The sequence below is a fragment of the Oncorhynchus masou genome, chromosome 11 (genome assembly GCF_036934945.1).
Source record: "Oncorhynchus masou masou isolate Uvic2021 chromosome 11, UVic_Omas_1.1, whole genome shotgun sequence".
In the NCBI taxonomy this organism is placed as follows: domain Eukaryota; kingdom Metazoa; phylum Chordata; class Actinopteri; order Salmoniformes; family Salmonidae; genus Oncorhynchus; species Oncorhynchus masou.
In genome coordinates this window covers 50360376-50373594 of record NC_088222.1, presented here as the reverse complement: position 1 = coordinate 50373594, position 13219 = coordinate 50360376, and the positions used below count along the sequence as shown (strand labels likewise).

At 41.2% G+C, this 13219-nt stretch overlaps 1 protein-coding gene across 2 annotated transcripts in view; it reads left to right on the top strand.

The window, feature by feature from the left end:
- Positions 1-2428: 2428 nt before the first annotated feature.
- The window catches only part of LOC135548003 (BTB/POZ domain-containing protein KCTD16-like), a 78613-nt gene continuing 67822 nt past the window's right edge, over positions 2429-13219 (top strand). The window contains exon 1 of one of the 2 annotated variants that reach the window (XM_064977198.1): positions 2429-3272. In XM_064977198.1, coding sequence (XP_064833270.1) covers positions 2429-3272 — 844 coding nt within the window. Of the gene's footprint in view, positions 3286-13219 lie in introns of both variants that reach the window. The other variant, XM_064977199.1, reaches the window with a different exon arrangement.

The following is a 13219-nucleotide window of genomic DNA, read 5'->3' as shown; positions in this document are numbered from 1 at the left end:
AAAGAGGGCAATTGTATCATCTCTTCCATTTACTGTATAGGCCTTTTGAGGTAGCCGAGTATCATCCAGTGTAAACCACTGGAGCGGTTTTTAATCACTTGATGAAAGTTACAAAGTGGAGGAATCCATCAAATATTAAAATTGGTGGTAGGTTCTTCTGAAATGAAAGTGCTCAGAATGAGAGGAAAGTGTCTCTCCTCTCAGTTTTAGTAGGCCTTTCCTGCAGTCAAATGACCTAGTGGCCCCATGGATGTTATTCATATTTTTCATAATTTCATAAATAATCAATATTAGAAACACCAAGCACAACATTTTATACATTTCACTTCCTTATCTGACATGGTACAGGTGTCTTCTTTTTAAAGCCCATAACCATGTGTGTAAGGTTTATGCTTTTGTTTCAAAGTAGATTTGTTTTAAGACTACTAAGAAACACTCTGTGTGACCCTGATTTAGCCCACTGCAGTAAAATGTTCTTGTGGGATATTGGGCAATATGAACACCCATTAACAATGACTGCTGGGATGGCCAACCATGTCCAACCAACTCCAAATCCAAAGAGTGAACTTATATCTAATAAAGTAGTAGCAGTATTACCTTTTGTTATGAAATGGATGCCTAGATAAAGGTATCTTGAACATATTTTGGAGTTATACCCAACATGACGTGGTTGGGTACTTTGTGCAATCTTGGCTTATAAAACCAATAGCATTTAGCCCAGTCTGTGAAAAAGTAGGCCTAATTATTTTTTGTATCAATAATTGCCTCATTTATTTTTTTACTTAACTAGGCAAGTCAGTTAAGAACAAATTCTTATTTTTAATGACGGCCTAGGAACAGTGGGTTAACTGCCTGTTCAAGGGCAGAGCGACAGATTTGTCAGCTCGGGGGTCGAACTTGCAACCTTCCGGTTACTAGTCCAACGCTCTAATTACTAGGCTACTCTGCCGCCCCATTGTTCCCCTCAAATTCTTATCTCCAAGATAACTATTTCCACTCTCGTATCAACAAATTTAGAGACATTAAGACAGTCTACAACACGTTGAGTTTCAACAAACAGAATGCTGAAATGTGCACGTGCCGCAAACTGGAGTTGCATGCAAGGTGCCTGTGAGCTGGTGGAGCTGTCCGTGGTCCTGAAATTATTTTTTATTTAAGAGCGTCGAACATAACTGCAAGAGGCGCTGTTGCATAATCAGAATGTTAACAGTTGAGGCAGTAGCTATTTGCCACACCAGACCAGTCAAGTACAATGCTGTTAAGTATTTATTTATATCATAATGGCCTACTATGGTTGACAACACCATGGTCCATTCTTTTCGAGCCTGAAATCGCTTCCGTTTTAAATACTCACAAAAACCTATTATGGACTAAGATAATGGAGAAATGATTGCATTCGGATTGGGTGTTGGCTGTTGAAACGTAATCTTGTTGGATCATTTTCAGTTGGCACAAGTTTAACCTATATTGTAATTTTATCAGAGGTCGACATAAAAAAAGGTGAAAGGTAGCTTTCAATATACGATATATATTTCAGTATATTCCTTTAAGATTATGTAATTACTTATTACCTATTATGGTTTATCCCTGCACCATTGAGGCAACATCAGCTGAGACGTTGTTTTTTTTACGCTGCACCACCTTGCTTGGAGGGGACGGGGAGAATCGTTTCAGCTCCTCCGACAGCTCCCGCTATGCAGCCTCAGCGCACCGACAACCATGACACAATTTGTTCCTCCGACCGCTAACAGCACAATCTGAGCACTGGGGGACACACTACAGGACTCATCAGGGCGGAGTGGATGCAACCTCTGTGAAGTTACTCGTGTTCAAAGGAAGTTAGAGATAAAACGCCGGTGATAACGATATCTTTCCCTTTGGACTTTAGAAGTTGTTGTGAGGAGTTTTTCTATTGAATATGTTGTAGATATATTTGTGCATTTATGTAGAGTATTGGGCCATCTATAAGCTATTCATTTTGCTCTCGCAAACAGAAGCAAGGCAGCTCATGTTCCGTTTGACAGCGTTTCTATGTGATCTGGCCGCGGGGGTTCTCATGAACCTCAGTCATTTCCCTCGGCAATGTTTTTCTCCCATGGGCAATGGAGGCAGAGCAACTGATGCACGCTGTTGTGGTACACAGCTTTGATGCGTCTCTATATATTTTTGTAGTCTCAAAACACTGTTTTTCTGTTATCTTTTGAGGTGGGTTTCGTGGACATCCACCATTATGCTATTTTTCTAAGACTACAGCGACTGGTAGGTGAATGACTGACTTTATAAGAATCATTTGTCATAATTTATGTTCAGTGTGTTTAATTTTACATTTTAAACACAAATATACCTTGTTTTAGTACAAGTAAAATAGCAACTTTTGGACATCAATCTACCGTTTCCATCTAAAATTCGGTGGAGTTTTTAGTCAATCATGACGGAAACAATGGCATTGAGTGGAAACTGTAGGACTAACCCTACCTCCAAAGACCAAGGATCTGTTCAGAATAGTTTCCCAGATGTTGTAGAATTAAATGTTGGGGGACAGGTGTATTACACACGTCATGCAACGTTAGTAAGCACCCCGAATTCCTTGCTGGGAAAAATATTCTCACCCAAGAAAGATGCCACTAACGACTTGGCGCGGGACCCCAAGGGACGCTATTTTATCGACAGAGATGGATTTTTATTTCGATATGTTCTGGACTTCCTCAGAGACAAACAAGTTGTACTGCCCGACCATTTTCCAGAGAAGGGGAGGCTTAGGAAAGAGGCCGAGTACTTTCAGTTGTCAGACATGGTCAAACTATTGACCCCCGAAGATTTAAAACACAGTCCAGACGAATACTTCCACAGTGATGTTGAAGATGGTTCTCATGGCAGCGACCACAAGATGTGTCCGCCGTCATCATTGGTCCCGGCGGACAGAAAAAGTGGGTTCATTACAGTTGGTTACAGGGGCTCTTGCACAGTGGGCAGAGAGAGTCAATCTGACGCCAAATTCAGAAGGGTCCCGCGGATTTTGATTTGTGGGAGGGTCGCGTTAGCCAAGGAAGTTTTTGGCGAGACCTTGAATGAGAGTCGAGACCCAGACAGGACACCGGATCGATATACTTCCAGGTTTTACCTGAAGTTCAAACACCTTGAGAGATCATTTGACATCCTGTCAGAGTGTGGTTTCCAGATGGTTGCCTGTAACTCTTCAGTCACAGCGTCCTCCGTGAATCGACACACAGAGGACAAGATCTGGTCAAGTTACACTGAATACATCTTCTATCGTAAGTTGCTTTCGTTTTTACTTTCGTTTCTACCAGGTACCAATGTAACTCTACACACATCCCATGTGAAATAGTCCTCACAAGTCACCACTAGAAGGCACACTTGCTTTACAAGTTTTCCCCAAGCATCCTGCGTTTGAAGTAGCACTGAGAGTGGTCACACACACACACGCACGTACGCACGCGAGCACACACACACACACAATTTTACATGCATGCACAGAGATAGTCACTCAGTCCCTGTCTGTGTATGAGAGTGCGAGTGCCAGTGATCAATGCTTGCCAAGCTGTGTATCTTTTGTGGAAATGGTATGTTCCAATCCACTCCATGAAAAACACAACTGAAAATAGCCTAATACAAATTGAGCAACAGAATGTGGTTTGAATGCCGGTATGCGTTGAGGACATGTCTGTCTGCCCACTCAAGAACTAATCTAGTTTGAGTTCACTCCTTTTAATTGCACTCTTACTGCTCTGTTGTATTCCCCCGTGGGTCTAAACCCACTTGTTCCCTGACACTCCTACCTGGGAAGTGCTATTCATCTTCCATACTGAGTGCGCTGCGGCCTCTCTTCATTTCTCTCCAAGCCTTCATTTTGAGGCATTGTAAGATGTAAGATGATGGGTTTTATAAGGGCTCTCAAAATATTTTATGGTGCAACAAAATACCACATATACTCAGAGGTGACAGTATATGAGGTGTTCCTTGGCTGCATAGGCCCTGCCAAAAGGTAGAACGCAAAGCAAGCTCATACTGCGACTGCATTCCACTCTGAGCTCATAAAACATATTGAGACAAGATTTTCTCAAGTATATACAGTATACTGTAGATTCTTCTGTGTAATTTCCCTGAAGAATTTGCAAGGAGATGCTATTGGATTACCAATAAGCACTGTATGTTATGAGCATATTAAATTCCCTGATTAACAGGTGCAACAATTTAGAGATTATTCCTTCAGAAAAGGAGTAGATACAATTCCACGACAGCTAAACCTGTGTCACGACTCATGCAGTTCAGATGAGTAGCATGCACTTGACACTGTCTGGTCTCTGTACTACACAAACGCACATTCTAGCGATACCATGTATATTTGTCGATGAGAGTAAGCTCCAAAGACCTCTCCTTGTTTACAGTGAAATAACATTGCCTTTGCGGATCCCGTCAACCAATATTTAGCTGTGAGTGCACACGGGAAGTTTGTAAAGGTTGAAGGCACGCAGTGAAATCAATGAAGTCAGTGACAGCCTCTTGTTTGTCTGCTCACCCTCTCTGCCTCCCTAGCACGCTCCTGCTCCCCCGTCGCCCCTGGCAGAGCGCACCAGTTGCCTTTTATAGGCCTCGCTGCTCCGTCTCGGTGTCTGCGTCGCCTGCTATCCACGGCAGTCACATTTATTTACCAATTTGTCGCATGGTTAGAGTGATTGATAATCAATCATTTTCAGTGACAGTCGGAGGACTCACTGCTGGGACCTGCATGCCCGAAGACATAGTAAATCATGCAATCATTTTTGGGGGCAAAATAATAATTTCTAAACCGTTTGCCTGGGTCCTTCCTCTTGACGTAAATAAATACAAAAAATTATTACATTACAGAAAATGTGGTCATTGCGAATGCCGTTTCATATGGTGATGGTAAGTCATGTGTGACAAAGAACACTATTAGCTTAGTATACACAAATTAATAATTCTCCTGTAATGTGTAGCGGTAGGTGGGAAGACACATTCAAGGCCTTTGCACCTTTCCAGAGTGGCACCACGCAAACACACCTGCAACCGGTTTCAGCTTGAACAACTGCAAAAAGTAATACATCAAGTGTTTCGCAGTAAAACTTTGGTGTGACATTTTGGGAAGGAGCACAATGCTGTTTGCCTGTTTAAACCGATTTGCTTAGCTGGAGATGGGGCGTGACAGCTCAAAGGCTGCGCTTCATAGGTGCAGCTGCTTCCCAGTCCAGTCTGTCAGGGGAGCTGCCACTGATCCCAAAGTCTGCATTATTCAGACAGAACCAGGGAGGGAGGGTTGAGGAGAGAGGAAGGATATCGGGGAAAGATGGACTGGATTATCTGGCTGTTCCTTGACCTGCTCTCCAAACTGTTTAATGACTGCAATCCCAGGCCCCAAGGGAGTCCTAGGAACTCTGGAGCTGCTGTGCATTTGATTAAGAAAAACCCGTTGAGGGAGAGTTTACATAGTCCAAAAAAACCTTCCATCTCTTTATCAATCCATTTTTCTGGATTGAAAAGGCGGATGCTTCGGCTATTGTGAGTAAGTAAGTGCTCTGTGGTGCCGCAGATAATAGCACAAAGAGCTGCTGGAGTGACTCTTCACAAGCACACTGATGCTGCAATGCATAGCATAACACTGGGCACTAGGCTTGGGCAGGGTATGGAAAATAACGTAAGCATTTGTTTCAAAAAAAGTCTAAATCATCTCAATTACAATTTCTGGGAAATTTGCATATATACAATTTTGGGGAGATTATGTTTGGCTTATTGCATTATTGAATGTCTGTTGAGGTTGGAGTAGGTGCTAATCCCGTAAAGAAAATTATGAAGTCGATAAATCTTATTTAGCAAGAAATGTAATCTTAAACCACGGTAGTACATGCCACCAACCTCTAGCCAGAGGCTACCCATACGAATAACAAAGGGACCTTTTGAATGTGGATATATCCATGATGATGAGACTTTTCCTTAGAATACTGATTGACCCCATGCCCATCAAATTTAAAGCTGCAATATGTAACCTTTTGGGTGACCAAAAAATATTCATATGGAAATATGACTGATAGATCTGTCATTCTCATTTCATTTTTGCATCTTTCGGTTTTGTACACCAGCTTCAAACGGTTGAAAAAGCAATATTTTTGTTTATGGAAAATATATTTCACAGCAGTTTAGATGGTACAATGATTCTCTACCCTATACTTGCTTGTTTTGTCACTTAAACTGAAATTAAGGCGAACTATTCGAATTTTAGCAACCAGGATATGGTGGAGCGATTTCTGCATGGTGAGGAGTTACTCTCGTTACTCTCGTCATAAATCCAGAGAAAAGAAGTGCAATGGGCCCACCAACGACAAATGAGCCTCATTCAGGAAGAGATTATGCTCCACGCTCACTTAAACACATTTACTTAGATATGCAATTTTCTTTGCTTTGGTATGTTGAATAATTTCTGCCTACTATGCAACTGTGAGGGAGGTTCTTGAGATAGAAAAATGTAACACTTGTGGGATCAATATACATTTTCTGAAATGCTGTATATGCTGTAGATACGGTGTCTTATTGTTCAATGGCTGGGGCAGGATAATATTCTTTATTTTTTATATTTCTTCAATAGAATCCCAATCTCAACACCTCGGTTGTTCTTCATTTGTGGCATAGCTTCACATCCATGCTCACGTATATAACAAATGCAAATAATTCACTCTATACTACAGCTTGATGACCTGTGGGAATGTTGACATGGATTTTAGAAGTTGTAGCTCTTAAAATGGATTTAGATTCTAGTAAGAATACAGCCCTCAATCCTGAAACCTGAGCTCCATATGTATCTGTGACCAGAGGCTTGTGGTATTATGGCTGTATTGCACTTACTGAAATACATTATTTCTTCTTTACTTCTTGACTTTTTATAATCCCATGTATGACAGATATTGTGGTTTGATGTCTCACTGTGCGTGTTGGTCATAGTAAGCTACTGGTGACAGGTGACAGTTTTGATACTCATCCCTGCATCCTGGATCAAAAGTTTGGCTGGACTTCGCTAAAGGTCCATATATCTCTACATGATTCCCTTTTTGTTTACAAGGCCCTACTTCATAAACTCCCATCTTATCTAGCATTGCTGTTGACATAAACAGCTGAGTTGCCTAACTTGTTCACAGGATTGGCTAACTCTTGAGGTTCCTAGGGTCTCCACCGAGCTTCACTGTAGGTAAAGCTGCTTTGATTTTTAAAGCACTGTGTTGCTGGAACAAAATTCTGAATACTTTTCACCTTAATGTTCTGCTGCTGCTGATAGGCCAGTTGGGAGTATTGATTGTGGACTTATTTGTGGAAGAATGTAACAGTTTATCTAGGTGATCTGTGATGTTTTAGTTGTGCTTCACAGGACTGTAGTTTTGTGTTTTAATGTGTATTCTTTGTATATTTTGTGTATAATGTGTATATTTGTGTTGTATTGTGCAGGGCACATTTGGAAAAAGAGATATAGGTCTCTATGTTTTCCCTTTTAAAATAAAGGTGAAAAAAATAATAATACAGTTTTTCTCAATTGCTAAAACACAATTTCTGAAACCTTGCTCCATTTCCTGAAAACATTACAGTTTTTTCCAACTGCTTACACACGTTTTCAAAACGGTCTCCTTTTTTTCAAAACTCAACACACAATTCCCAAAACTGCACACACAAAATGCAAAATGCCTCACATCTCCTTCAAAATGTAACACTGCATTCAAAATACCATGAACACATGTCACATGTCAGAATGAAGCATTTGCATCAAATAGTACATATCATAATAGTACATTTTTGGATATACCAAGTAAACACTGTTGTTCTAAATCTAAAGCTCTTTGGTCTTTCATAGGCTTATATCTACATTTCAATACAATGTTCCACAGTGAAAGTAATCTGCTGAGAGGGGTAACAAGTACACTGTAAACACCAATGCAATGTAGAAACAGAAAATATTTATTCGGCCAAACATTACTGTTGTATACAGTAGCATTCAACAAAACCATAAACATACAGTATGTAAACCAAAAGTATATTCTTTAGAATACAGTAAAGAACACAATTGTGTGTGTGGGGTCCCGGGGGGACAGTCCAGGAATTGGTAGGGGGGGCAGTCAACAGTGCTAAGCTACCCTTCATCTCTTCTCCGGCCTGGGTCTGGCCACAATACTTCGTCCACATCACAAGATACGCTTTCTCTTGCCAAACATCGAGGGAAGTATCTCCTAGCGTGGCGTATCCAACCTTGGACAGAGGCACCCTCTATGTCCCCACATGCGTCCTCCATTGCCAGGAGAAGCGGCATGCGGCCATAGGGTTGGCGATCATACACTTTTCAGCGCCGTGGGCTGAGAAGAATTCCTCTATGGGATTTAGAAAAGGTGAATATGGGGGTAGGTACAAAACTACAAATTGTGGATGGGTGGCAAACCAGTTTTGGACCAGAACAGCCCGGTGAAAACTAACATCGTCCCATAAAACCACAAATCTAGCAGGCTCCTGATCTGGATCAGGGACAAGCATTGTGTAAATTGCATCCAGAAAAGTGAGCATATGGCCGGTGTTGTACAGACCCAGTGTGGCATTGTGACGGAGGCCCCCTGTTTTGAGTGATGGCAGCACACATAGTTATATTACCCCCATGCTGTCCAGGAACATTGGTAATTGCCCTCTGTTCTATTACATTTCTTCCGCGGCGCCTGGTTTTGGTGAGGTTGAAGCCAACCTCATCCACATAAATAAATTCATGGTGAATTACATGGGCATCCAGCTCCAATACTCTCTGTAACAGACAAAAGGATATACAGATGAGTAAATATGGTATGTCTGAAGTACTGGAAGTAGTGTTGCATACATACCTCTACAAAGTCATGTTGCATATTCTTGACTCTGTCAGAGTTTCTCTCAAATGGCACCTTGTAAAGTTGTTTCATCGTCACTCGGTGCCGATGGAGGATGCGTTGTATGGTCGACAGGCTTACAGCATTGATGTTGTTAAATATGGTGTCATTCTTCAAGATATGCTCTCTTATCTCTCGAATCCTAATTGCATTGTTGGCCAAAACCATATTTATAATTGCAGTCTCTTGTACATCTGTAAACAAGTGTCCTCATCCTCCATGATGTCTTTGCCTTTCCACTCTGTACAGAATTCAAACACAGTATGTGTTCAGCATAGGAACTGTAAACAATGTACAAAAAAATGTAGTACAGCATGATAACCAACCTCATTCATTCAATGCAGTGCAGTAAATGGATGGCTTAGAGTTACAAATGTGTATGCAATACTATGCAGTCATAATTATTTTACAGTACATTAATGTAATGCTAAAATAGTCATTATATAGTTGCACACCTGTTCTCATTTCTGAAGGTTCGAATTATGGACGCCACTGTAAATCGACTCAAGTTGGGCTGGACTCTCAGTCCAGCCTCTCTCATGGTCAAACCGTGGTTGATCACATGATCAACAAGTGTTGCCCTAATCTCATCAGAGATGGCTCTCCTTCCTTCTCTTCTTTGCCCTCGTCCTCTTCTTCATCTTCCTCTCCCTCCTACTCATCTTGCTCTCTGTCCATTGTTGGCATCCATTGTTCAAAACAGGTAATCTGACCTATTTATAGGCCTATACTACAGTAAAGCAGTGATTGGTTAGTGATCAGTTAAGCTATTAGTGTTTGCACATGTTTGCACATGTGAGGAGTGTGTGTGGTGAATAAGTGTAGCATTTTGATTGGTTGTGTTTGGAAAAGGAAAGCAAGCAAGTCCCTTCCTGTTAGATTTTTGTGTTTTAGGTAGAGAATTGTGTGTAGTGTTTTGAAAAAAGTGTTTCATGCAATTGACAACTGAGTCAAAGGCTGAGAAATAGCTTATGGTTTTGGATATTTGGTGTGTAGTTATGCACTTTAAGTGAGATGTTTCAAAAATCATGTGACATGAAAAGATTTTGTGTGTAAGCAGTTGGAAAAAACTGTAAACACAAAACCTCATCTTCAAACACTATTTACGTAACCTCTTACTCCTCTTGCAAAATAAAACATTCTCCTCAAAACAGTTTTACCTGTGATCAAAATCAAACACTGCTCTCAAAATGATATACACTCTTAAGCAGTCAGTAAACAATACACAGGAAAATAGAAAACACATTGTTCAAAACATACAATTCTCAGGGAGAAGTAAATTTTTAATCTAAAAAAATATTCTGATTTTTCCGTCATTATCTTTTGATGAACGAAAACATGTTCTATCATAGTAGCTCAAAATTGATCAGAAATTACTACTCTGCTTTGCTTTTTGCAATTTTGTTTTTTTGTTCTTCCTCCTCCTTGTACCCCTATTTTTACAGTACTTTACCCTGCATCTCACAAACTTGTCCTTTGTCTCTGTGATACTGTAATTCTTGTTCTTTGTTGATATGAACCAGCAACCAGTCAAAATCTATTTAGCAGTCAGTACTGTTAATAAATGGAAAGCACACTGTTCAGGGCCATACAATTTGTCCATTGTACAGTATAAAGCCTACAATGCACTGTACTACAGTATCCATTCTCAGACTTTCTCCTTCCCACCTTCAACAACCTGTTTGCTCTCTGAATTGGCTTAAATTGGTTTTGTCGCATCATTTGAAACGGGCTAAATCAATTTTGAGAGGTTGTGTTCAATCAATGACATATGTTCTCTATTTGTATTTGATTGTTGCCACTTGTGTTTACCAGTATGGATGACATGTGCATTAGAGTGCAGAATGTGTTTTGAGAATGAGAATGTGTTTAGAGTTTTGCTGAAAAGTCCAAGTGAGATCTGCAAATCTTGTTTTACCATGTGAAATGGTTTAAGGTATTGACAACAGACTGCATCATTAGCTAAATGAGTCCAGGCAACTGAGAACTTTGTTCAGCCAATGGGTTTTAGTGTTTTAGCAATTGAGAAAAACTGTAATACATATGTGCCCGCCTTGAAGGTCCCCGTACATGCTTCAAAGAGCTAGATACTTGAGCCTTTAGATACATATCCTATGTGCTCTGGATTTCACATCCCTTGTGTTACACCTAACAAACATATGGAATATTTCATGTGTTTGCATCAGGACTCAGGAGGCAATGATGTACTGGCTTTAGAACCTGTTATTTGAATACTATGAGAAGTCGGCAGGGCCATGGTAAATTGTCTCACTGGGTAAATGTGAAGATGCCCCAGAGGTTTGCCACTAATTGTGAGATCAGCATGTTCAGCTCTGTGTGTGTGTGTGTGTGTGTGCGTGCGCGTGCATGTGTGTGAGAGAGAAAGAAAGCAAACAGGCAAACAGAGCAGACAATTATCAAAATCCATCACCCCTGAATCTCATGTTAGACAATTAGTGATGTTACAGGCTGACATTTCAGTGCAGAGCTAGCCTTTATAACCATTACGCATCTTGCGTAATAAATCTTGCATACGTACAAAAGTTTTCAAGCAGAAGTTGTGGGCAGTCCATCATATTTAGGTTGGGGGAAAAGTCGATATAAACCATTGTTGAATTCAAATGTTCTGCTGACAGGTCCACAACAATTTGCCATTGTTTTCTCATTCAGAAACGGAAAGTAGCTTATGTACAATATTTGTCAGTACGAGTCGGCTACAGTATTGTTGTGTGATAAGAGCACGGCAGCATTGCCTATTTAATCTCAGAGCCTTTACCAAGGCGGGACATTTAAACCCAATAATCTATTGATGAAATAAATATTGAACAACAATTTGTCTTTTTACATGCCGTGGCCTAATGCTAATATTTCCAAATTATACAGCAAATAAAGGCTGTCAAATGAGGCCCCTGGACTTTCAGCAAATAGCCTGCAATACAGAAATGGTCAACACTGTTTAAGCTTTTAAAATGGTAAAACAGTGAGATAAGAACAGATACATAAATAAACAAAAGTATGTGGACACCCCTTCAAAGGTTTCAGCCACACTCATTGCTGACAGGTGTATATCTCCATAGACAAACATTGGAAGTAGAATGGCCTCACTGAAGACCTGTGACATTCAACGTTCCACCTTTTCAACAAGTCAATTTGTCAAATGTCTGCCCTGCTAGAGCTGCCGCTGGTCAACTGTAAGTGCTGTTATTGTGAAGTGGAAACATCTAGGAGCAAGAACGGCACAACCGCGAATTGGCAGGCAAACACGAGCACTAATTGCTGAAGTGCGTACAGCGTCAAAATTGACTGTCCTGGGTTGCAACACTCACTACAGAGTCATCACAAGAACTGTTCGCCGGGAGCTTCGTGAAATGGGTTTCCATGGCCTGACCTAAGCCTAAGGTCACCATACGCAATGCCAAGCGTTGGTTGGAGTGGTGCAAATCTCTCCGCCATTGGACTCTGGAGCAGTGGAAACTTATCTGGAGTGATGAATCACGCTTCATCATCTGGCAGTCCGACGGACTAATTTGGGTTTTGCGAATGTCAGGAGAACACTATCTGCCCGAATGCATAGTGCCAACTCAAAAGTTTGGTGGAGGAGGAATAAGGGTTTGGGGCTGGTTTTCATGGTTCGGGCTAGGTCCCTTAGCTTCCTTGAAGGGAAATAAAAACTCTACAGCATACAATGACATTCTAGACGATCCTGTGCTTCCAATTTTGTGGCAACAGTTTGGGGAAGGCCCTTTCCTGTTTCAGCATGACAATTCCCCTGTGCACAAAGTGAGGTCCATACAGAAATGGTTTGTCGACATCGGGGTGGAAGAATTTGACTGGCCTGCACAGAGCCCTGACCTCAACCCCATCGAACACCTTTGGGATGAATTGGAATGCCGACTGCGCTCCAGGCCTAATCGCCCAACATCAGTGCCTGACCTCACTAACGCTCTTGTGGCTGAGAACCCGCAACAATGTTCCAACATCTACTGGGAAGCCTTCCCAGAAGAGTGGAGGCTGTTATAGCAACAAAGGGGGGACCAACCCCATTATAATATCCATGGTTTTGGAATGAGATGTTTGACTAGCCTGTGCCCACATACTTTTAGTCATGTAGTGTACGCGCTAAACCCATATTGTGTAATGATCTGTCCTAATCTGTAGCATTGTCCTGATTTATACTGCACCAAAGCCAATTTAAGGACAACTTTATTATTATGTTTTCAGCTTTCCCTCCTGTCTAAAACACAAAATTGAGTGGCATTTTGTGCTCAGCTCCTCCCCATATCCTCCTCTCATGTCTGGTTTCC